Source organism: Mustela lutreola, chromosome 9, assembly GCF_030435805.1.
Source record: "Mustela lutreola isolate mMusLut2 chromosome 9, mMusLut2.pri, whole genome shotgun sequence".
NCBI lineage: Eukaryota > Metazoa > Chordata > Mammalia > Carnivora > Mustelidae > Mustela > Mustela lutreola.
The window spans coordinates 114,680,773-114,706,012 of NC_081298.1; the positions used below are offsets into that span (position 1 = coordinate 114,680,773).

The 25,240-nt window shown below is 47.1% G+C and overlaps 1 protein-coding gene across 1 annotated transcript in view; it reads right to left on the bottom strand.

The window, feature by feature from the left end:
* Nucleotides 1-25,240, bottom strand: part of GALM (galactose mutarotase) — a 51,763-nt gene that overhangs the window by 8,917 nt on the left and 17,606 nt on the right. Inside the window, exon 4 of the mRNA XM_059188552.1 lies at nt 21,736-21,817. Within this exon, the coding sequence (XP_059044535.1) occupies nt 21,736-21,817 (82 nt within the window). The remainder of the gene's footprint in view (nt 1-21,735; nt 21,818-25,240) is intronic.

The following is a 25,240-nucleotide window of genomic DNA, read 5'->3' on the forward strand; positions in this document are numbered from 1 at the left end:
CTTCAGTTTTGAAGTTACCAGAAAGCCGGGGTGTCAGCAGAGAGAAGCTGTTTTCTGAAGGGGGTTTCTTAATGCTCCCGCAGGCTGGCTGGGTGTGCGCGGAGGTCTGAGCAGCGATGCTCAGTGCCTGGCAGATGGCGGGCTCTGACCCAAAGAGCTGGGGTCACAGCTCTGGGGGCAGGCAAGCAGCCCAAGGTACCATTTCCACTTCCCCATTCCAAGGAAAGCCTGACTGCTGGTCCCACTGCAGACTCCCCTGAGGTTACTGTCGTGAATTTAGGGTGAGACCGGTCCCTGCGTGGTGGTAGCTGTGGAGGGTGTGGCGGGTGGGGTCTGTTAGAATATACGGGAGAGGGAGGGGGCTGAGGGAGTGGAGAGCATATGCGAAGGGGTGAGTCTAATGACGAAGTTCTGGTTTAAGTAGGCGGGAGCCAGCTCTTGAGCAGGCAAGGGGTAGGGAAAGGATGGTGGGAACAAGGGACTAGAGGTTCGTGTGGCATCAAAGCGTTGCTGGGGCTGAAAGAGACATCTTAAATAGAGACTGTCGATGGCTACAATAAGAGGTGATGACAAAGTCAAGGATAGGACCCAAAGACCATGGGACTGACTAACTGAGAAGGTTGGGGGACAAGATCATTGGAAGAGAGGATGTCAAGAAGAAGCTGAGAGTCAGCATCACCAACATGGACAATGACATAATTAGGGGCTATGACAAGAGTGGTGTTGGGAGGACAGTGAGCCAGGAACGAGCTGATGTCCACCGGCGACCTCAGCTGATGGTGTCGCTCTGGCAACTATAGCTGCCCCATCCTTGCAAGAAGATGATGTCGACCAATTAATTGGAAACAGGACTCTCTAACATTCCAGATCTCCCTCACAAGGTGTTAAGTCTTCCTTTTCCTACTTGCACTCCTGACAGAGTTATAATCACCTACCTTCTGGCAGTAAAGGAAAAACTCACTGCCTTCACGCAACCCGTGTGCCTTCATTCCTATCTCTTTTATCACATGAAGGGTTCTTATATGTATTCTATTATATGGACTTCGGCCTTTTCCCCATGATAGCTTGGGGCAGAGTTCACTTTTCAAAGACAGCCACACCAGTATGTATCCCATTCCACAGGCTCTACTTACAACCTGATGTTGATATTCCTTCACTGAGGGGTTAAGTCTTTTCCCTACCTTAAACCAGGAAGGACCCTTTTAACTGCTTCAACCAACAGACTACATACAGCACAGGGGATGCTATGCAATTTCTGAGGTCAGGTTATAAATACAAAGTGGTTTTGGCTTGGCCCTTGCTCTCCAGGTTATTTGCCCTTGGAAGCCAGCTGTCATATTGTAAGGAAGCTCAAGTCACACTGAAAGGCCATCTGTGGGATATTCTGGCTGAGAGCCTTAGCTAGGCCCCTAGCCTCTAGCCAGCATGTGAATGAATGAGCCCCAGACATCACATACAGACACAAGCTATGCCTTGTCTAAATCCCTGACCACAGAAACCACCACAAATCATACAGGAAGTGTGGAATAATTTATTATAGAGCAATAGATAACTAGTATACTGCCTCAGGATGTTTTCACCCCTTGGCACCTGACTAGTCTTGACAAGAGGTTAATGCCCCCCTCCCCTCCTTTTATTATACGGTCAGAAAAGTCTTTCATTGGTTCTACCTTAACACTAATCCTCGTAATTACTTTTGGGGGAGGGGGGAACAAACCCAAAGTTGTTAGTTCACGTATTTTTGAGTAGCTTTCAGGTACCAGATGTGAAAACTGACTTAGAGAGTGTACAATCTGGTGAAGGAGACAGATAAAAAAAATTAACACTGACAGGAGAGTGTGACCAAGGGAGTGAGTGGCAACCAGTGGGCTCTCGTGGAGCAGGGAGAAGCAGCCCCCAGTGCCGCTGTGGGGTTTAGGAAAGGCCTTCCAGAGGTGGTAACAGGGGCTTATCTTTTTTTTTTTTTTAAGATTTTATTTATTTATTTGATAGGCAGAGATCACAAGTAGGCAGAGAGGCAGACAGAGAGAGAGAGGGAAGCAGACTCCCTGCTGAGGAGAGAGCCCGATGCGGGGCTCAATCCCAAGATCCTGAGGTCATGACCTGAGCTGAAGGCAGAGGCTTAACCCACTGAGCCACCCAGACCCCTGACCAGGAGCTTATCTTGAGGGATAAGTCAGGACCGGCTCAGTGGACAGGGTGCAGGACAGAACAAGCATAGGAATGGACTCCTGTCCCTGTGAAGTTGTATCTATAGTGTAGGCAAGATGCATTTATATTACACATATCCTAGAGACTCCGAGCTCTGACTTAATTTGGAGGGCAAACGATTTAAGAAACGGAGTAGAAGGTGAATTTACTCCTTTGAACTCCTGATCAAACACTGACTCCAGTGAAATGGTTTTTTGTAACATCTGGGCATGAACACTCTCTCGGTGTCTGACTGAGAAAATCCACCTGGGGTGAATTTTAATTTAATGCTTTTAATTTCTCATCATCAGAAACAGCTCTTTGCTCTGCCTGGTGGCCCTGCCTGACTCTCTGAGAAGATGAACAGATGGTCATTGCAAGAGTCACTGCGTCTCCACATTCATTCATTTTTAGCCCCTTCCTGGCTGTCGCCTTTCTCTCTCATCTTCACATAATCCAGTGACACAAGGGCAGCCATAAAACCATAGTCCCACCGGACAGTCCTTCAGCAAAGTCTTATTTATAATAACAATTAAAAACTATTTTGGGAAGAGAGGAATAAAAACAGAGAGAAAAGAAAATCTGGCATAGAATTTCAAAAAAATCTGGGCGAGAGGAGAAAATTTTTTCCACTTTTTCCTCCATTAAAAAATCTTAAGGGGCGCCTGGGTGGCTCAGTGGGTTAAAGCCTCTGCCTTCGGCTCAGGTCATGATCCCAGGGTCCTGGGATCGAGTCCCGCATCGGGTTCTCTGCTCAGCGGGGAGCCTGCCTCCCTTCCTCTCTCTCTGCCTGCCTCTCTGCCTATTTCTGATCTCTGTCTGTCAAATAAATGAAAAAAATCTTAAAAAAAAAAATCTTAAAAGAAATATTTTTAAAATTAAGTATACTATTTGAACATTATCTTCTATGATTTGTCCTATATTTTGATTTATAGATGTAAGACATCTTAGGATTTGGACAGACTGACCTTGGGTGAGTTTCTATGCCTCTGTAAGATTCAATTTCTTTATTTATAAAATAAAGCTATATTGGTGTCTACCTAAAACAGACATTGTGCGTTGAATTAAGAGAATGATATGAAGGAATCTATCTCTAGGTTAGGACCTGGCACAAAGTGCTGTCTCTCTGTTACACACACACACACACATGCGCGTGCGTGCTCGCTCTCTCCCTCTCCCCCAACCCCTCCAGAAATAGAGAACAAAGAGAACACTTATTCATTGTAGCATATATCATTGATGCAAAAGGAAGGTGCATTTCTGCCTCTAGGGAGCATTGCCATTTTCATTTAAAAAAGGATTCTGAGTTTTCTTGGTTTAGATTTTTTTTTTAAACTTCCTTCCTTAGTGATTTTTAAATCCAGAACTATAATTTTTAAACTGGTTTTAGAGTCATGCACTCCTTTGAGAATATTGTAAAAGTTATGGGCTCACTCTCTAGGAAAAAGTATTGAAATGTAAAGCGTTCTCAGAACCTCTGAAGACCAGCCATGCACGGGGGCACCTGGGTGGCTCAGGGGGTTAAGACCAGCCATGCACGACTGCATGGGTTAAGAATCCCTAATTTCCAGGCCGGTGAGTCTGTTCTGCCTAGACCACTACTCCTCACCAAGCAAGCTGCCCTCTCATGACCTGATACTGAAATGCACATCTGGAATGTTCTAGTCCCAAAACCTCAGGTTACATCAAGAAATGCAGTCTGGGGGTTCCCTGGCAGACTCCTCCTCTAGCAATGCGACAAAGCCTTTGCACAATACATCAGGGCCTCCTTCTGGACTATCTTCAATGCTTCCATATTCTTGCAGGATGTACAGTAAACAAATCCATGAAATACTCAGGAGCTTGTCTTCATCTGAGCAAATCAACAGCTTACAGAAATTGCAGGAAAGTGAAGCATCAGAGAAAGTGGAAATTGCCTCTAATGACAGCTCAGAAAATGGGCACTGATCGTGCAAACTGTGTCCCCCTGGGTCACAGTGGCTAGCAGGAGTCAAGGTCACCAAGGGCTGTTCTCAACCCCCAAGGAGCAGCACCTTTGCTCACTTGCTTGGCAGTCATACTCCACAGACATCAGAATGGATTTTAAGAGTCAGGCAGCCTGGATTTAAATTCTTCATCGTAAAAATGTATGGAGGTTGTTTAGCTTCTCTGAACCTTGCTCTCCCCATCTGTAAACCTGGGATAAGAAGAATATCTCCTTCACGGGACATGTAAGGCACGTAAAATGCTCTGCATTCCTACGCACTGGACAGGACGTACTGAAACAGAGCTGTTTCCATGGGACATGGCCAGAGGTGAGAACAGCAGAGACTCTGGTGTTAGGGAGACTTGGCTCCAAATCATGACTTCCCAGTGACTTACCTGCTTAGCTTGGCGCAGCCTAATTAACCTCTCCAGATGTCCGTTTCCTCGACTGAGGCATAACTGAGGCATGACGCCTCTTTCAAAGGGTAGTGAAATGAGCTAACGCGTGTATGTGGCTGGTACACACAGCCAACACTCAGAAATGGCGGCGATGGTGATGAAGATGGGAATAATAGCAGTTAATCCTTACAAAGCTTTTATGAAATGCCAGGAGCTGTGCTATGCACCTCATCTGTAATATGTCATTTAATCTTTGTGACCGATGAAGTAGGTCCAGTGATTACCTTTATCTTACGCATGAGGTTTGCAGAGGTTAAATAAATGATCCAATGTCACAGAGCTGGATTTAAACCTAACCAGTGAGGGTTCAGGTCCATGCTTTAACCACTTTGTTTTCCTGATAATGTACCAATATTAGTATTTAGGCATTCAACATCATACCAAGGATTCACTAAGGTCAGAGGCATTTTCCTTCCCCAGAGGAAGCTCCCTCACCTGTCCCCATCACTTTCATCCTGGTGGGGCACCCGCTGCCCAAGACTGCGTGCATTGCTAGGGCAGACTCGATCTGTGAGAACCAAGACTGCCTTCCTCAAATCCTCCTGGATCCACTGGGCTTGGTTTGCCCAAGGTCCCTCATGGCTCCAGCAGGAGAGGGACAGCCCTTCTGCCTGACCACACAGGAAGACAGTGTTCGGCGTTTGCTTGAGGATTTCAAAAGGAGAACATGTTGGGGCAGAAACGTTTTCCTTGTTCTGCAGTTCACAGTAGCTTGGGTGGGCTCTAACGACAGTGGCAATATTAGGGAGCTCAGGCTCATGGCAGATCCATGGCTTCCTGCTGTCCTCCAAGAGCCAAGCCAAGAGGCTCCCTGGTCATGGGTCACAGGAAGCCAAGAAGGGTGGTAATTAAAGAGAGCCAAACTGCCCTAATGGCCCAGGATCAGAGAACAGAACCAGTAGAGGGGAGAGGGAAGAAATCAGTCCAGCCTTTCCAGTCAGCACCAAGAAATGGCTTTATGTGGGGGATCTAGCCCCTCTGATGTTCATCAGTTCTCCCCTTTCTTGCAAATCGCCCTTAATAAAGTACGATTTAAGTTTCAAGGCACGCACCAGCCTCCCTTCTAATGAGACTCCCCCTACACGGAAATATTGACTGCCACGGCTGCTCACCCTCCTATGGTTTAGTCGGGACACAGAAGGCCTGTGGAGTCAGAAGGAAGGGAGCCTTGACATGCAGAGCCAACCTCCTAGGTCTCATTATCTGCAGGACCTGATCAGTCACCCCTGGTCTGTATGTTCTGCAGACCTGCATTCGACTCAATCTTTGCAACTGGCCCTGCCTGGAGGGTCAACTTCACAAACTATACGTTTAGGAGCTGCCCTCTGTCCTGGGAAGAACCCTGGAATGGAATGGAATCTTGGAAGGCAAGATGCAGCATGTTCACGAGGAGACAGATACAGATATATTCAAATACGAATCATCCCCGGGCTACACCCTGGGGTTCCCTGACCAGGTTACAGAGCTGCTGGCGTGGGGGAGCTTTGGGAGATGGAGCCCAGGGGCTTCAGGGAGCAGAATCCCCAGGGAGTTGTCACGTGGCCTCTGATCTGTGGATGATCGAGATGAAGACAGAGAAGGTATTCTTCTCAAATTGGGACAGACATGGTGAAGCTGGGAGGCAGATGCGCTTGGGGTAACAGAACCAAGAATCTGAAACACAGCGCCAAGGGGAGGTAGAACACTGGTTAGAAGATGAAATCGGTAAATAAAGGCAGAGGAGACGGTCCTCCATTTGTGTCCAAAAAAGCCAGAAACGAAAAAGCAAAGGTCATTGCCTCGCTTTACATTGTAACTCCAACCCTGGGCACGAGAAAGATCTTCGGAGGTTCCCTCTCCTTCCTTGTAAAATTGGGACAATCTAGTCCCTGTCCCCCGAAGTTGTTATGGGGATTAAAACGGTTACTGTGGGCAAAGCGCTTAGCACAGTGGGGATGATGACAATCACGAAGGTGTTAACTAACAATGAAATGGTTCTCCATGAAGTGCTTCGCCCCTCGGCAGTCAGGTTCCAGAGCCTGGGATCTTAGCTGTCACGTTACACTGATTCTCACAAACGTGAAGTCTAAGGACTACAATTCTTACAGACTAGGGAGAGGCAGCCGAGCCACAGCATGTGTGAAAACAACTTCAGGGATGTGGCTGGCAGTGAGTCACAGAAAGAACCATGAGATGGTGACAGTTCTTGATAACTTTGTGCCACGCGGGCATCCCAGACGGCGAGCCCTGGACATAGAGAAGCAGAATCAGAGGGCCATGACCAGAATGGCCAACTCATGGCAGAAGAAGAACAGCTCTTCCGGAAGAAGCAATGACTTGGGGGCAACAGGACAACTTCTTCAGCCAAGAAGTAGGCAAGATGGAGCTGGCTGTACGTAAACAAGATTCCAGCTCAATTTCTGGAAGGCCTTTCGGACATGCTGACCCAGGAAGGACAGGGACCCTCCTGACCTGGAGGCACCTGAGTGCCTGTGGAACCACAGTTTGGGACTCAGCTTTTCCAACTGTGACCTTCCAAGGCTGTCGATCTGTTGGTCCACGTGATAAACATAATGAAGCAGGCTGTTCCCCTTAGGGACACACTGTGATATCTAGTTACTTCCCTCCTCTCACTTTTTAAAATCAAATTGTTAGCTTGTCTTATGTAGGAAGTCCGTTGGCTGAAAGCGCTCTTTGTAGAATGACCTATAGAGAGGCCCAGACACAGGAAAATGAAGAGCTCAAGTGGGGAGGGCAGCTCAGGGCGCAGCAGGAGGACAGCACGGCTGTTGGGGAGGGGAGCAAAGGAGAGGGGCAGGTAACAAGGAAAAAAGTAACAAACTTGAGGCCAGACAGAGCTTTCTCGAACTTTTTAGGTGGCTAGAAAAAGGGTAGGCCCAGGACCATCCCTGAGGCTTTTTAGAAACCAAACCTCAGACTCAGAGGCTCTCCCTCACACGGAGGGAGTCCGAACCTGCATATTAGCAAGCTCCCCAGGTGATCTCTGTGAGCAGGACAGCACTGAGCGGGAGACCATCTGAGGGAGACCCAGGCTCAGATGTGTTGCGCATTTACCTCAGTAAAGAAAAAAAGGGGGTGTATGGTGGGGAGGAAAGCTGGGGGACTGGAAAGAGTGCCTTGCCAGGGGAGCCTGGTCTCCATGGGGACAGCCCAGCTGTGCTGCCAGCCCAGCTGCTCCAATTCTGTCTGCTGCTTTATCTAGTCAGGTTCAGAAGTCAGTCAGATTTGCATAAGGGAGCCAGCGGCAAGGGGGCTCGTGGGCACAGGTACTCATCTGACGCCTAATTAAGCCATCTTGGTATATCATCTCTAGAATGCCTGTTAGTATTTTAAGAAACAACATAAAGAGAAGGATAATTAAAAGCAACACCCTGGGTGGGAATTTGTCTTCATTCCAGTGGCTGGCAAATAAAGCACCCGGGGATTTTTTTTTTTTTTTTTTTTTTGAGGTAACTTTTCTATAAATTTTCACAGATCACACAACCTCAAAGCTTGTCTCTGCTGCAGTTTTTCCCTCTTCCCTCTGCCGAAGCTTGGGGTTTGTGGCTTTATCTACTGCTGTTTTCTTTCTTTTTCTTTTTCTTTTTTCCTTTTCACTGAGCATTTTCTGATTTTACTTTGACTAGCACTGGGGGGAGGGTATTGCTTCTGGATATTACATGTCATCTGAAGCATAAAATGCTAAACCCAGTTACATGTGGTTTTCAGGTGAGAAAGCAATTTTATACATCACAGTTGGGCCCACGCAAGGCATTTTCACGCAGAGAATTTTTCCATCCTAGACTCACATCAAGATGGCTCCCGGGGATTTGCTGCCAGTGGAAAGTGCGCCCACTGTCTGTCTGCAGCCTTCCCCCAGGGGCATTCCTGAGAGACCCGAACCCTCCCATGGTCTTCAGGTTCCCCTGTCAGAGCGTTGGTCAGGTCCCTTATGTCAGGCCCCTTGCGTCCTTCGCTATGTCCCTGTGCCCCAGGTCTATGACCTGAACGGCTTTGGGTAGTACCGCTCTTAGCAACTCCTCCCTCCTACCTGACAAAACTCCAGCTTTGGATCATCCCACAGTCCACCTTCTCTGCTCCCTACTGGAGGCTCCTGAGAGAACCTGGAGCAAACTCCCAGCAGCTCCAACTGAGGCCACCAGATTCCCGGCCTCCGTCCTTACACCCAGAACCCTTTGACGAACATTTCACTTAACCCTCCACCAGCTCCTCTCCCTGGAAGAATCCTTCTCCTGGAGCCTGCATCCGCACCTCACGGAGGCACCCTGTCTTCCTCTCTTCTCAGGTTCCTGAAAGCACCAGTGGTTCCCTCTAGCTCAGTGGCCACCACACTAAAGCCAATGAACCAGAATCTCTGAGGAGGGGCCCCCACCTCAGAGATTCTGGTTCATTGGCTTTAGTGATTTTTGTATTCAAGGAAGCTACCTTGGCTGGGAACTCCGCACTGGCCTAGGCTCCCTGCCTCTCCTTTTTCACTTTCAGTGGCTCCTCCAGCTGCCAGAGCCTGGCTTCTACCCCCGCCACTCTGTGAAATGGGGTCGGCAGGAGCAGCCACCGGGGCCCGCGCACTCTCCGCAGGCCTCCGCAGGGAGAGCACTCTCCGGAGTACAGACACTGTTGGTCACTCCGAGACTTCCGGTCACCTCTTCTCTCATCCCTTCTACCTCTGACCAGCTCCCTTGGTGCCTTTCATCTAAGCTTTCCTTGCACCTTCAATACGGGTGGTGCTTTCACAAATGTATCTCACTCTCCTTGCTGCTAGGTCCTCACAGACACTAAGAAACTTCTTGCAGCTCAGGGTGATCTTGAGAAAGCCTCCTCCCACCCTGGTCTCTGGGCCCCCTTAGCCCCATGGGCATTACCTCTTCGACTGTCCCGACCACATTAGATTCTTCACTCCCTGGGAGCTTCTCAAGGGCAGAGACAGTGTTTGATCACCCTTCCATGGCCAGCGCCTCAGGAAGCAGGTAGCAATCAGGAGGCGCTCCATAAATGCTCGTTGAACTGAATCTAAGTCTGCCTGAGTACTTGTGTGAATCGGCCTCAGGCCCATAGTGCAAAGCCCACAGTTGCCTCTCAGCTCCTTCAGAATGGGGTGACCTTGAAGGAATGTGCTAGAGCCAGCCCCTGGCCAGACCCGGGGTGGGGAAGGTGGGTGTTAAACACCAGCTCTCCAAGGATGGTAGTCAGAGCTCGGCAAATAACATCTCTTCTGGCAAACGTACTTGCTGTTAGTCTGAAATTTTCATGGGAGTTACATAACGCCTGGCCAAGTGCTAATTTCTGAGCCTTCTTCCTGCCAGATTTCCACCATGCTGGCTCATGTTTGCCAGTCTTGTAGCAGGGATGTGTTCTCCGGCAGAGAACACAAGTACTGCTTCGGGAGTTATTCTGGAACCTCGTAAAACTGTTCTGGGGGCCCTTTTATAGAGAAGGATTGAGTAACGCACCCGGTTGGCGAGTATCATTGCTACCCGGAGAGGTCCTTAAAGTTTCTGCCGTGAATTTCCTTGAACTGTCTAGGAGGGACCTGTCATAGCAGAAACAGCTCCATGTAACTAACATCCCATAAGTACCAATATTCACTTTTTTAGTGTTATTCGAATCCTCTCCTTATTAACACCAGCCTTACTTCTGTAAGCACAGGCCATGTGCTCTCCATGTAGATAGGGCGGATCCTGCTTCTTCATTTGTTTTTTTAAAGATTTTATTTACTTAATAGAGAGAGAGAGAGAACACCAGCAGGGGGAGTAGGAGTGGGAGAAGCAGGCTCCCTGTTAAGCAGGGATTCGATCCCAGGGTCCTGGGATCATGACCTGAGCAGACGCTTACTGACCGAGCCACCCAGGCACCTGAGGGCAGATCCGTTTTGTTCAACATGGCTTCCCTGGGGTTGGCAGAGTACTGGCACAGAGCAGGTGCCCACTATCTGCCAGTAAGGGAGAACGGAAAAAGAAGAACTTGGAGAGAACGCCCACAGCTAGAGGTGCTTGTCTCTGGAACTGCAGAGCCGAGGGTGACAACCAGGACACCATGCTCTGGCTTCCCACCTACGGTGAGGCCCCTGCTGCTTGCCTGCCCCTGTACTCCACAGACCGATGGCCAGGTCTGGAGTCCTGACTGCACCATGGGCTGGTGGATACGGAAAGGCAACTGCATTCATCTGATGAAGCAGAAACAGAGTAGCTGGCCCTCCAGCCCTCACCCCTGGTAGCTGCTGCTCCTCTAGAGGGAAACTTGAAGAAGTCACTTTCCTTCTGGGAGTGCCGTCTTCCGCCTCTAGCTAGTCTTCTAGCCGCCTTCAGAAAATCAGTTGGTGATGAATTAGCAAAAAAACCCCCATAAAGCCACCCTGAAGATTATCGGAGAGAGAACACACTATTGCTCATCTCCAAAACAATGGCTAGCTTATATGATAATACAGAGTAGGATAACCATAAACTATCATTACCTCAAGAGAGGAAGAAAGACCATTCAACCCTCCCCCCCCCCCCCCAACTCGCCACACACACACACAAGACAAACCCTCTGCGGACCTGCGGACCACAATGAGGTAGGTGATCGGCTCATACAGAGCTTTACACAGAATTTAGGGGTCCAGGAAGCCCCCAAAGATCTCTCATCATCTTCCCAGACACCCATGTATGGGTCCTGCTTATGGATATCTAGGTTAGAGGTTCCACAGAGTCTCTGAATCAGGGTAAGAAACCGACAGGATTTCGGAGTTCAGCGGCTGTACCCCGCATCTGATGAGAGTTAGCAGATTAGGTTACGAGGCCCCGCAGGTGTTCCTGGCTGCCTCAGGCGCGTAGCTGGTGGGCAGTAGAAGGGAGACCTGTGCCCAGGCTTTCTGAATCCCGGCTATCCTGCGCTGTTGTGTTTATATGCTCCGTCGAAAACAATGTCAAGAAGCGAGAAGAGCAAAGAGAGACTAAGTGTAGGGAAAGGAAGGACTACCTGTTCCTAGAACATACAGCCTGGCTCTTTCATTTTTGTGTTTAGCTTAGTTTTCTAGCTTTAAGCCAAAGAGAGCAAGCCTGAAGCTCACTTCCAGCTCCCTACTTTAGCCCTGTAAGTAAATCCTGATAGATCATCTCAGGCAGACTTGTGGAGGAGAAGATAAGAAAGGGGAGCTCCAGGTACAGGGTGAGCTCTGAGCAGTTTCTGTCATTACACAAACCCTTGAACAACAAAGAATCTATTGTTTCCAGGAAGTGGGGAAAAGATTTCTAAGGAGAAAGTATAGCCTTGAAGAGCAGGGGTTTATGCAACAGAGAAGGGGGAGTTGGGTGGTCCCCGTGGGTGGCAGGTGTGTGGGTATGAGTGAGGCCTGCTGGGAATTGGTGGGTCTGGGAGGCAGCTGGTGTGTGGCCTGGGAGCCACCTAAAAAGTTTTTAAGCTGTAGGGTTTGCAAGCAAGATCTGCATTTTAGATAGACATTAGTAACCAGACGCAAGCTAGAGCTAAAGAGATTTTTTTTCCCCCAGTTAGCTATTTTCCAGATTGATTTGTTCATTCACTGATCCCAACTTGAAAAACTCATCATAGAAGCCAGGCAGTGATCTAGGCAAGACAAGACAGCCCAACCAGGATAGTGACGACGGAACTAGAACCACATAATCAATATTACACATTGAGGAAACAGATTCAAGAAATACTTACGAGTTAGAAATCAGCATGCCTTGATGATCACCAATACTGGGGGGGGAGGGGAGACTCAAAAGGAAAGAGGAAGTGGACTGACGGATGGTTGAAGCTAATATGTCCGGAGGATTTGGGGGGCAGTGAGTACTCTGCGTGCTATCACAATGATGGACCCAATGACATCACCCATTTGTCCCAGGTGAGCCCTACTGTGAACTTTGAACTTCGGGTGATGATGGTATGTCAATACAGTTTCATCAAGTCATAAGTGCTCCACTCCCATGGGGATGTTGAAAAGGGAGGGGGGATGCTGTGCCTATGTGGGGGCATGCGTATATGGGACAACTCGGCACCTTTGGCTCTATTTTGCTGTGAATCTAAAATTTCTCTAAAAAAAAAAAAAAAAAAAATACAGTCTTAGTTTTAAAAAAACGGCAGCACCAGATGACTAATCCTACCGGGTAGTGGGAAGTGGGAAGCCAAGAAAGAAGACACATGCTGATATAGGTTTGAACAAGTATGATGCCCAACATTTCAGAATCATAGAAAGTCTAAAGGAATTTTCTGTAAGAAGCTCCAGAATGACTGAAACATGTAGATCAAAACAGTCTTCATTTGCATGGTCTTTGAACCGGGAGACGACTTCGGAATTTGTTATTTCTCCCGGGCAGAGAATTGGACTTGCCCTAGGGAAGTAATTATAAAATTGACGGAATTGTAGGCTGAACCCAGAGAGGGTGAAATAAAATACAAAGGTTTTTGCTGGGCCTTTCTCCACAGCCTCATGTTAAGCCTTTCGTACCAGAATTCTAATTTTGTCAAAACAGCGTTGCTTTCATGTAATTTTAGAAGGCGCTTTCAAAAACCACGAGCAGCAAGAACAGCAAGCGAACACAGATGGGCCGGGGGACAGAGTGGGTTGTGTAGATTTCTATAAAAATGAAAGGTATCTTTTCTCAAGGAAAAGAATAAGATAGAATTTTACTAATGTTACTTTAAGAGGCAAAAACCTAGTCAAAGCATTCATGTTTTGCTTTCTTCATTCCTCATCTACGACTGCAAGTAAAGAACAGCAAAATTCAAAGGAAAAAAAAATGCCTATAAAGACACGTGCTTGGTTCTGCACAATGTTGTGTACATGATAATATCTCACTGGGCAGGTCGCCCGCACTGCCTCCAAGTCTCACAGTTCTATAAAGCGCAAGGGGGACGTGTAATGTTTACAACCCTGGGAATGAATTAATCCCCAGGGAGACAGAAGGCCTGGATTTTCTCACCTGCTCACATTTAGCGGGCTTTGTACCTGAGCAGGGCTGCAGGGACCGGTATCCTCTTCAGGACAACTGAACTCAGGTTCTGAAGCTAAATGGCCAGCATGGCTGCACAGAGATCTGGCACTGGAATGTTCTCTCTGTGGACACTGATTATACACTGATAAACGGCTTCTGGGAGTTGCACTTTGGGGAAGCTACAGGGACAGCCCTGACAACAATGAACAGAAACAGACATCAAGAGGATCTGAGGATGCCCCAGTTAACAGAACAGGAGCCCATCCTAAGTAGTGGGAAATGCAATTTCCCACTATGGGCTGCATTTTTTTTTTTTTTTTTTTTAAAGTAGGGAAGAGCAACTGCTTAGAAGAAGCAAAGCTCTGCTGACTGCCGACATGCAAACCCAGCCTGTCGGCTTGGCTGCAGACGCTGCTCCTGGTCTCCGGGTGAACCAAGTTCACATCCTTCCAGAAAGGCCCTTCCGGTGGTGGCGCCAGAGACACCTGTGAGCAAGGACCACGTGACCCAACACCACTGCCAACTCCAAAGTACCCAGAATTACATCCAGAGCAGCAGCTTCAGAAGGGAGGTGATGGATTCTCTTCTTTTATTCAACCGATTTTCTTCCTTTTTATTTTCTACCCCCAGAGAAAAGCAAAGATGCTGGAGTCTTGCAGCCTAACACACAAAGGACATTGTTTGCCTGCGTTTGCCTGGAAGCTTCCAGGAACGACAGAATGGCAGAAATTTCTAGGGGGAAAGCAGGGGGGCGGTGTATGTGACTAAATTATTTGAACGGACCCCTCTGAAGACTTGCCGAGGCTTTTCCTCTAAACTTTGGGAAAAGGATAGCTTTTTAATAGGAACACAGAAAAAGGGAGAAATGAGGAAGCCACGTAATACAGGCTGTTGTCTTCTGTGTCTTACTGGATGAAAGGGCTGAAGATATTTTATATGCTCCCCAAATTGCCAGCAGGAAGAAAGGCAGAAGCGAAGCAGGAGCCCGAGCCTCCCCGTGGTCTGAGGGCACTGCCTGGGGGAGAGGTCTAAGCGGGGGCTAGGAGCTTAAGGCAAGGGGATTTCATGATATGTACTTGCTTTGGCTCCCTCCAACTGTATGCCAAGGCAACCCTTTCCTGTCTGTGCGATCATGCCCCATCAGTAAGCCGTACAACAGGCAAAATGGAGGCCAAGGTTCTGCCCCTTCCCCACACACACGGGGGAGGGGGGAGGCCCCTTTTTACCGAATACCTCAGCCACAGATTTACAGCTACCGTACACTAAGAGGTGCTACTTTCTCGTGACAATGGGTTTTCCCTTCACCTGAAAAATTACCGAATATCTATGACCAAGGTGAAAAACACCCGCAAAGTTTAGATTTACATCAGCATTTCCCTCAGAAACAATTTTTATGAGGGGAAAACAAAAGGAAGGAGTTGAAACACAAGCGTAGGGGCACCTGGGTGGCTCAGTGGGTTAAAGCCTCTGCCTTCGGCTTAGGTCATGATCCCAGGGTCCTGGGATGGAGCCCCGCATCGGGCTCTCTGCTCAGCGGGGAGCCTGCTTCCCCAATTCTCTCTGCCTGCCTCTCTGCCTACTCGTGTTCTCTGTCTGTCAAATAAATAAATAAAATCTTTAAGAAAGAAAAGAAAAGAAACACAAGCGTAAGTATAAATTAATAGTCACAAAAGGCAGGGCCCGGGACTATTAAACATCTTTGTATCACAGAAAGACACGAGCTTCGAAGCAAGCCTGGGGGGCGCTGGCAGAAAGTCAGGAGAAGGCTGGCCAAATGAAGCTACAGAAATTGCAGTTTGTCAGAAGCAGCATTTGGGACAAACCCACACAGAATTCAAAGAATGATCTGATAAAAGCCCTCATGGTTATACAATGTTGCCCCGAGCTTCCTCCAAATTCACCCCAAATTCTCCTGCGGAGCTACCCTTCCAGACATGTTTGGTGGCTGTCTCTTCTCGGGATATCGGGAGCAGGTAAGGAGTTCTCGGTTTCTTCTTTCATACAACGATGATGAGAAAGACTTTTCTCTCTGAGTGCTCCGAGTCAAAACAAGGAGGATTTTTATGACCCTAAAATGAGAAATCTAAAAAAGAACCCAAAGAGGGACGCCTGGGTGGCTCAGGGGGTTAAAGCCTCTTGCCTTCAGCTCAGGTCATGATCTCAGGGTTCTGGGATCGAGCCCCACATCCGGCTCTTTGCTCATCAAGGGGCCTGCTTCCCCCTCTCCCTCTGTCTAACTCTCTACCTACTTGTGCTCTCTCTGTCAAATAAATAAATAAACAAATAAATAAAATCTTTAGAAAAAAACAAAAACCCGAAGAACACAAACAAGGATGTGGGGTGGAAAGCAGAGAGTGGGGATGGTGCCCAAAATAACTCATGGTAGAGTGAAAGCCATTCACACACAAGGAGACCAGCGTAGCCCACCAACCTCTGCAGGGCTTCCCTGAGACCAGGCAGCAAGCAGCTCCAGGGAGAGCCCAAAGGATCTAGCATGAACTCACTGCCCAGCACCGGGCTGCTTCAATGAGGCATTTCACTGTAAGTGAATCTTCCAGATCACCAAGAGCTATCCAGGCCCACGGTGAAGTTTTTCTTCTGCTGTGTTGGTGGACCTCCTACCACCTTCCGCAGAGACGCCCAGCATGCACAGCAGACGATGGGAGATCAACAAGAGCCTGTTCATGACAAGAGCTGGTGGACGAGAAGACCAAGAACAAGCAGGACAAGGGCTGCATCACCAGAGAACTAGTTGCAATAGCACAGGGACCTCTGAGGTTACTGAGGGGCGTGGAGAGTAACTCTGAGCTTTACTACAGGTGTAGTGAAGAGCCTGAGTTTGAATCCAGCTTCCCACCACTTGTTAACTGGGTGATTCCCCAGTAAGTTACTGACGCTTCTCAGGCTCCAGGTGCCCTGTCTGTTAAATAAGAGAAATGAACAGAACCAACCTTATTGGATTCTGCTGTCGATTATCATGTATAAAGTCCTCTCTGAAATATTAGCTGTTATTATCATAAGCCTTCACGTCACCTCACAAATAAGCAGTATCTTCCTTTTTCTCAATTCAGCACAACCACAATCTCTAGATACTGCGTATCAATCCCCAGAACTCTTAACGGAGTGTGGCTGGTCTAACAGGTTTCTTGTACCACGTCTCAAGGAAGTGGCCCTGTGGTTGAGTCCACTTCTGGCTGGATGTCCGGAAGTTTAAGACTGGACTCGAGAACACCTGTGAGTCTGCTCTGTGTAGATCGGCCTTGAACTCCCGGCCAGCCTAGCACCTTTCTCCTCCTTGCCTAGCAAATATCCACCTGCCCTTTCAGGTTTTACTTAACTCTCATCTCCTCCATCTGGGAGCCCCAGGCAGCGCTTTTCCTCTGAACCAAGTCAAGTCTCCGAGTTCTATTTCTCCTGACGTTTTCCAGGTTAATGGGTAATATTCTGGCTGACTCCTCCACTAGACTGTCGACTTCTGGCGAGCCCAGCAGCAGAGGGGAGGCACTTCCAAAGGACCAAATGACTTTGGACTGGTCTCAGAATTAAGCCACATGCTCATGGGCTTTGGGTCAGTGTTAAGAATCTGATGAAATCCAGGCTCCCAGAGATTTGCTCTTGGCTGAAAGAGGCTCAGACATGTGAATTCTTCCATCAGGGCAGGGCAGACTGGAAGTGACTGCCCATTTTTGGAGGTAGTTCCAAAGTTAATATACAATTCACTTGTTTCTCATGCACTTCTGACAAAGGGGAAGAGGAAACAACCCTATAATTTCAGTTAAGTGTCACTGGGCAAACAGATATAACATCTATAGGACTGAGCTAATGTACGGATAGGTAAAGAGACTTAACGGATTTTCGCATGTGCTCTGCAGTTTTTACAACTTATTACTTTCATGACAGAGTTCTAATGGACTTGAAAGACAGCAGAAAAATAGCAGTAAGATGTTATATTAAGAGCCTCATAGGATCACATAATGTAAGAGCTACGAGTGATCTTTCAGACTGGTTCACAATCATAAGTCCGTGGTAACATTTTTACTGGTCTACAGAAAACAGATATATTTGGATAATCTATCACATTTCTTTAAAAAGCAAGATGAATTCAATTGAAGGGAGCGTTCTTCTGAGATTAAAATTTCCCCACTTTTGTGGTGTTAAAATATTTTCTCTTATAAGAAGGTGGTGGTTATAAATGGCAGCTTGGGTTTTAAAAAAATAAATGTAGTCTATTTCTTTCTTTTTTTTTTTTCCACTAGGCTCCACACCCAACATGGGATTTGAACTCATGATCTCAAGATTGAGAGTCTCATGCTCTACTGAACCAGCCAGACACCACTCGTCTATTTATTTCTGTTCCTCATTTTTACCCAGGTTAGTTTAAATTATTTTTTTAATTGAAATATAGTATACATACTTCCCATTAGTTTTAACAGCCCTATATTTATGATGGCTTTCTAACTTGGCAAAATGAAAAGAAGTTGGGCAACCCTATGTAAGTCTCTCAAATTATTTTTTAAAGAAAATGTACTGATCCATAAAATCAGATTGAGTTCAACATCCCTCCCGTTTGCAGAAAAGGAAATGAGGGTGTAGGGAAGTTAAATGTTAAAGCATTACACATACACTGAAGGCTGCCTAGCAAGTTAACAGCAACGCCAAGACCAAAACCAGAGCTCTTGCCACCCAGGGTCCACAGCCCTTACAGCCCTACTCAGCTTCACAGGTGTTCAAAATGAGAACAAAGTACAGAATTTGATCCTAAAACCATTCACAGTGCACACCTGTGCTAAACGAGTTTTCAACATTCCATTGGATGACATGTTAAGCTCTGCAGTGCTTTGCCACAATTTTCTCTCACCATCGTGACAAATAATCTTTACATGGCATGAATTATGCATTTTTGTGATTTTTCGTCTGATCAAAATGCAACAGGACAGCATAAGATTTTATAAGTATACACAAATAAATATACACTAATTCCATCACCTCCACCTAGAAGCTACTGAATTCATTTTCTCCCTTATCAGTCGCAAAACAGGAGCCACCACCATTTCCCCCTTGGAGTTCGCAAGACAGAGTTCCAATGCAATCCCGCAGCATCTAGGACAGGATGGGCAAGCTTACTCATCCTCACGTTGAGTCACATAAATATCAGAAGATGACACATGTTACCAAGACAAATGTAAAAGCCTTTAAACCCAGCCTTGGAGGAGGAAAACTGCAATGCAAAAATTCTTAATCCATTTATCTTGATTTCTCATTATTATTCTAATTAGCTCTGTAGTTCCTACAGTTATGGGTTTCTAACTCCTGCTGTTCCTGGAAGTTGCGGCTTCGTATGCTCACATTCTTACCATTTTTCTCATAAAAATTTTGAATTAGTGGCCATAAATGCAACCCCATTATTTTTAAAAGGCCAAAATTAAAAAGCCCTTGCCTATAAAGTAAGGCAGGTGTCCAGGAAAATTAAAACAATATCCTACTTGGAGATCTAGGCTTTTTAAAAAAATGTTTTGTTTTGTTTTGTTTTTAAAAGGTTTTATTTCTTTATTTGACAGACTGAGATCACAAGTGGGCAGAGAGGCAGGCAGAAAGAGAGAGCAGGGGAAGCAGGCTCCCTGCTGAGCAGAGCCCCATGAGGGCCTTGATCATAGGACCCTGAGATCTTGACCTGGGCGGAAGGCAGAGGCTTAACCCACTAAGCCACCCAGGCACCCCCTAAAAAAATGTTTTTAGTTTGAAATAATTTTAGACTTCAGAGAGGTTATAAAAATAGTACATCTCTGGGGGGTGCCTGTCTGGCTCAGTCAGTAGAGTGTGGGACTCTTGACCTCAGGGTTGTGAGTCTGAGCCCCACGGTGAGGATAGAGATTTCTTAAAAATAAAATCTTAAAAAAGGAGGCGGGGGACGCCTGGGTGGCTCAGTCGGTTAAGCCTCTGCCTTAGGCTCAGGTCATAATCTCAGGGTCCTGGGATCGAGCTCCATGTAGGGCTCTCTGCTTAGTGGGGAGCTTGCTTCCCCCTCTCTCTCTCTGCCTGCCTCTCTGCCTACTTGTGATCTCTGTCAAATGAATAAATAAAACCTTAAAAAAAAAAAAAAGCACATCTCTGTATACCTGTCCTTTACCTAATGTTAACATCATAGATAACCATGGTAAAATGATCACAATAAAGAAATTAACATTGGTTCAATACTATTAACTACATGCATCAGTAGAATTTCACCAGCGTTCCCACTATCGCCCCCTTTCTGGCTCAGGATCCAGTCCAGGATCTCCTACTGCATTTAGTTGTCCGTATCTCAGTCTCTTCTGTGACCATTCTTGAGTCTTGCTTTGTCTTTCATGACCTGGACACTCCTGAAGAGTACTGGTTAATTATTTTGTAGACTGTCCCTCAGTTGGGTTCACACAATGCCTTCCCCTGAATGGAATGAGGTTAGGCATTTCTGATAGACTATGACACAGATGATGTGCTTTTCTAATACATCATATAAGGAAGATACAAGACATCTTATTAGTGGTGATGTAAAACTTGATTATTTCCTTCTGATGGTGGCCTTGGCTTCAAAGTGTTCATTCTGTCATCTAAGCTCTTCATCAACAGAGGAGACAAGTAAGTTAGTAGCACCCTTCCAGGGAGTGGGAACAAGGGGAAAGGGCTTCCTGACCTTCCACAAGTAGCTACCAGCAGACAGGCTGATGGAATGCTGGAGCTCAGAATGGATATTTAGAGAGTGGACCACAGGATACTAGTGCCCTTTTGTGGAGCTCGGAATGGATATCTAGACAGTGGACCACAGGATATTAGTGCCCTGACAAAAGGGCTCTGACATAACACCTCTAGGTCTCTGTCGGACACAGGCAGGAGATCTTGGCCAGCCAAGGGGCAGCGGGCGGCAGCCCTTCTTCCCAGGGGAAGAAAAACTAATGCAAAAAATGTCTGCATGGTTCTGGATTTCTGCTCTTCTTTCCCTTCATCCTCTACTTTTGTTTACTTTGGTTTTCTTTGACTAAGCCTTCTACACTTACCTCAGCCCTGATTTTAATGAAATCCTAATAAGAATATTTAACTACTGCTTTGGGTTTATCACCTCAAGTGAATTTCTACAAGCTGCCACAAGTAACGGCACCCCCGCCCGCCATCTTGCAGTCATCCATTCCTGGAGGCAGATGGCGGCGCACTTGTGATCTAATACAAATCTACACCACTTAATCCTGGAGACAAGGTAGGAGCCATGTTTGTGTGTTCCTTCCTCCCTTCCTCCCCTCCTCCCTCTCTCTCTCTCTACTTCCTTCCTTTCTTTCTTTCTAATTGAGATATAATCCATATACCACAAAATTCACCTTTTTAAAGTGCACAGTTCAGTAGTGTTTAGTGTATTTACAGGTGTTCAGTGTATTTACAGGATATTACCATCACCACTATCTAATTCCAGAATCTTTTCATCACCCTACCCCCCAAAATCTTGTACCAATTGTCAATCTCCATTCGCCTTTGTCCTCAGCCCCTGGCAACCTCCTAATCTACTTTCTCTATGGGGCTATAGATTTGCTTATTTGAACTAAGATAGTTTTGATCACAAATAATAATAACCAAGATGATCTCAATCCAGTTAAGCTAGGAGGTGCATCATACACACACACACCTGTAAGGTTTGAGTTTGGTGACACCTCACCTTTCCTTTTGATACTCTGGACTCCCCATGCTACCCCATCCCCCCAACTCTGTCTCAGAGGTGACAGACGCTTTGATCTTGCCCAGTGTACGACCTTTCCTCCTTGATAAAAAACGACTGTTGTGTTTTGTCGGAGTCCTGCACTGGTGAGGTAATGCTCAGGTAAATTAAGCTCTGCTGAAGTGCTAAGAAGTAGCTGATTTACATATTAACAGAAACTCTTGCCATCTAAGGCTCAGCTAGGATGGCCGTCTGACCCAGTTTGCTTAGAACTGCCCTGTTGCCCCAGCTTAATTATTAACAGCATCCCTTTTCCCTCTCAAAAGTGTCCTGGCTTGGGTGTTTAATTATATGGTCACCAACCTTAACCAACATAAACGATTCATCATGGTAATTATAGGCATTCTGGCAGGCCAACAGAGAAAATAAATTGAGGGAAATGAGGTTTCAGTTATCTCCCAATCACAGGGCAGCTCTGCATTCCCATAAAAATAGCTGGAGTTCACCAACCTGTAGGAATCAGGGTTTCATCCACGGGCAAAAAGGCATCAGCTTCTATAGTGATTTCGTGGTTGTATATGTTTGGAGAACCCTGGGAAGGAGGTAGAGAAAGAAGAGATCTAATGTTTAGTCTTATTTTGTCTTTTTGCTCTTTTTAAAAAAGATTTATTTACTTATTTGAGAGAGAAAGAGCATATGAGCTAGGGGGAAGGAGGAGTGAGGAGGGGGGAAGGGCAGAGGCAGAGGGAGAGAGAAGGCCAAGCAGGTTCCATGCTCAGTGAGGCGCCCCACGTAGGGCTTGATCCCACGACCCTGAGATCACGACCTGAATGGAAATCCAGAGTTGGTAACTTAACCGCCTGAGCCACCCAAGTGCCCCAGGTATTTTTGCCTTTTTTAAAATTTTTTTTAAGATTTATTTATTTATTTATTTATCTGAGAGAGAATGAGTGAGAGAGAGCATGAGAGAGAAGAAGGTCAGAGGGAGAAGCCGACTCCCCAAGGAGCTGGGAGCCCGATGTGGGACTTGATCCTGGAAGTCCGGGATCATGACCATGACCTGAGCCAAAGGCAGTCGCTCAACCAACTGAGCCACCCAGGCGCCAGGTATTTTTGCTTTTTAACTTCCTTGCAGAAATGTTTTCAGGCACTGACAAACACTTTAGAATTCCCATTTGACTTATGGCGATGATTACTACGTTCATTTAAGTGTAGGTAGATAGGTCCTCAACATAGCAACTGATGCATTTGGAAGACGTTTTCATGGGTGACCCCAGCACGCATCTTCTTTCCTAACTGGAATTACGAGTGTGCAGAGTCAGAGAGACATTGGTGGTTTAAAAGACTCTTCAACTTTGACTTATTAGCAGAGGGGTTGCTCCCACTCTCCCCACATGCAAACAGAAGAGCTGGAGTTGTTGACCTGAAACACCCAAGTGCTGGATGGCCAACGCTTCGCCTCGAGACTTGGAGGTGGGGTATTTTTTCCCCTTCTCTGGCCTGGCTCCCACCCAGAGGACCTACTCTGTACCACATGACCACATGACAGAAGCCTGGGAGTCAGAACTGGGCTTCCTGCTTTTGAGAGCTCGCCCATCTCTTCCATTAAAGATGCAGCCTGGGCGTGTGGGTGGCTCAGACCGTTAAACATCTGCCTTCCGGTCAGGGCATGAACTCAGGGTCCTGGGACTGAGTCCTGCATCGGGCTCCCTGCTCGGTGAGGAGCCTGCTTCTCCCTCTGACTCCCCCCAGCTTGTGCTCTCTCTCTGTCAAATAAATAAATAAAATCTTTAAAAATAAATAAATAAATAATAAAGATGTAGCCTGCCTCCCCCAGGAGTCAAAGACGGGTCAGTAGGGGCACTGGGTGGCTCAGTGGGTTAAAGCCTCTGCCTTTGGCTCAGGTCATGATCTCAGGGTCCTAGGATTGAGCCCCGCATCGGGCTCTCTGCTCAGTGGGGAGCCTGCTCCCCCACCGCCCGCCCGCCTGCCACTCTGCCTACTTGTGATCTCTGTCAAATAAATAAATAAAATCTTTAAAAAAAAAAAAAAAAAAAGATGGGTTAGTAGCCAGAAGGCCCAGGATCTAGCTCCAGCTCTCAACAAGTGGCCCCAGGGAAGTCCCTTAACCTAGAATCTCTTGTCTTTCAGGGTAAAACTGGGCCAACGATGCTCTTTTTCCACCTTTTCCAGGGTTCTTGCGAAGAACAGTTTAGTAGAGCTGTGTTGAGCTGCTTGCAAATTGGAAAAGACACGCACAGGTTTCTGATAAAAAGGATTATAGTTTAATAGTCTATTTTTAAGCTTCAAGCAGAAGACATGGACGGGGAACCGGGAGAGGGCTTCTGCTTGGCGAATGTTCAAAAATAAGCGAGACTAGGGCTTCTCTACGGGAGATGGTTTTGTCATAGGGCAAAACTGGACAGTGTTCTTGGAGACATTTTTGATGGTCATGACTGGGGTCGGTAATGCTACCAGCATCTAGTGGGAAGAGCCAGGAATTCTGCCCAACGCCCTAATAACGCACAGGAGCCAAGGGCAGGGCAGAGGCCTCTCCTCTGCACCCACGGTCTCTACCTTAGTCATTCATTTGGTCTGTTCTGACCTGAGAAAGCAGGTCCAAAATGGAAGGGGTCTGCCCCCCACCTAGAGCAGCCCTAGACTAGAAGGGGTCCCTCCTGGTGGGGTCCCCCGTTCCCATCCCCTTGTGCTTCGGGGCTCCTGCCAGCACTGAAGGGGCCTCTGGGCCTGAGGGGAGCAGAGATGAGGGAAGAGAACTGAGGACTCTTTTCTTGGCTCCGTCTGCTCAGTGCTCAGTCCGAGGTTGAGTAGTATTCCACTGTAGGAATATTTCGTGGACTTCTGCTTGTTTCCAGTTTTTATTATTATGAATAAAACTGCTTAGGAATTTCCCTTTTCTGTTTGTTTTGTAGCGTTAGGGCAGGAAGAAAATGATTCAACCACGCACCAAATAAACGGATGCGTCTGAGAACTTAGGAAGAAACCTGGTAGGGGGAGAAAGAAAGGAACATTTATGAGAGAGCCACTCCCTTAATGGGCTTCGGGTAACCAAGCGGCATGTACGTTCCTTTATGAAAGGGAAGCAGGCTTCATTTTATCATTCTTCTGACCTGGAATAATGCAACAGTCCACTCTGGTGGAATATTCCAGCTGGATTCATTTCCTTTCTAGGTCGACGGAAACCTGGCAAGGAAGGCTGACCCACCACCAACAGCTCTTGAAGTCATCTCTAGGTTCACTGTTGATTTTGGTTAGCTTTGGTCAGCGGCTACTACTTCAGAGCATTAATCATTTATAGAGCTTTCTGTGGCCTGCCCGGGGCTTTACAGACCTCTTCAGGCCTTGCACCACCACCGCCTTCATTCAGCTCTGCTCACCTCTAGCAGGAGAGCACGGACACTCGCGTACTGCCCCAAAGCCACAGCAACCCCCTTACAGGCACCCTCCTTTACCCCTGGCAGGGCGCTGACTTGTAGATTTGTCCTGTGCTAGGCCATATGCTCAGGGAAAGGACGCCCTCCCTAATCCTACCATGTGAATTTTGACTGGCTTAAGCCCATCATGGTGGTCCAGTTCCCTTGCTGGTACTGGATTAAGCAGGGCATGGGACACACTTCTGGGTTCATGAAATGGAAGGCAAAGTCAACAGGGGAGCTTCAGGGAAAGTGTTGTTTGCTCTTAAAAATGGAATATTAGAGATATGAACAAAGGGAATAGGTCCTTTTTTGCCTTGGGGTGTGACTGTATGAAGATGTGATTCCCGGAGTGGCTGCAACCATGTTGTGACCAGGAGACGATGAGCCTGAAGACAAGACCCAAAACACTGTGAAGAGGCAGAATGGAAAGATGGAAGAACCCGGGTCCTTGCTGACATATCTCCCCAGTCACACTGGAACCCCACTATTGCCTTTCATCTCAAATTCCCCCAGGCTGCTTCCCTATTTCTTACATGATGGCCCAGTTTGGGGTTAGATAAGGAAGGAACAATAACAAA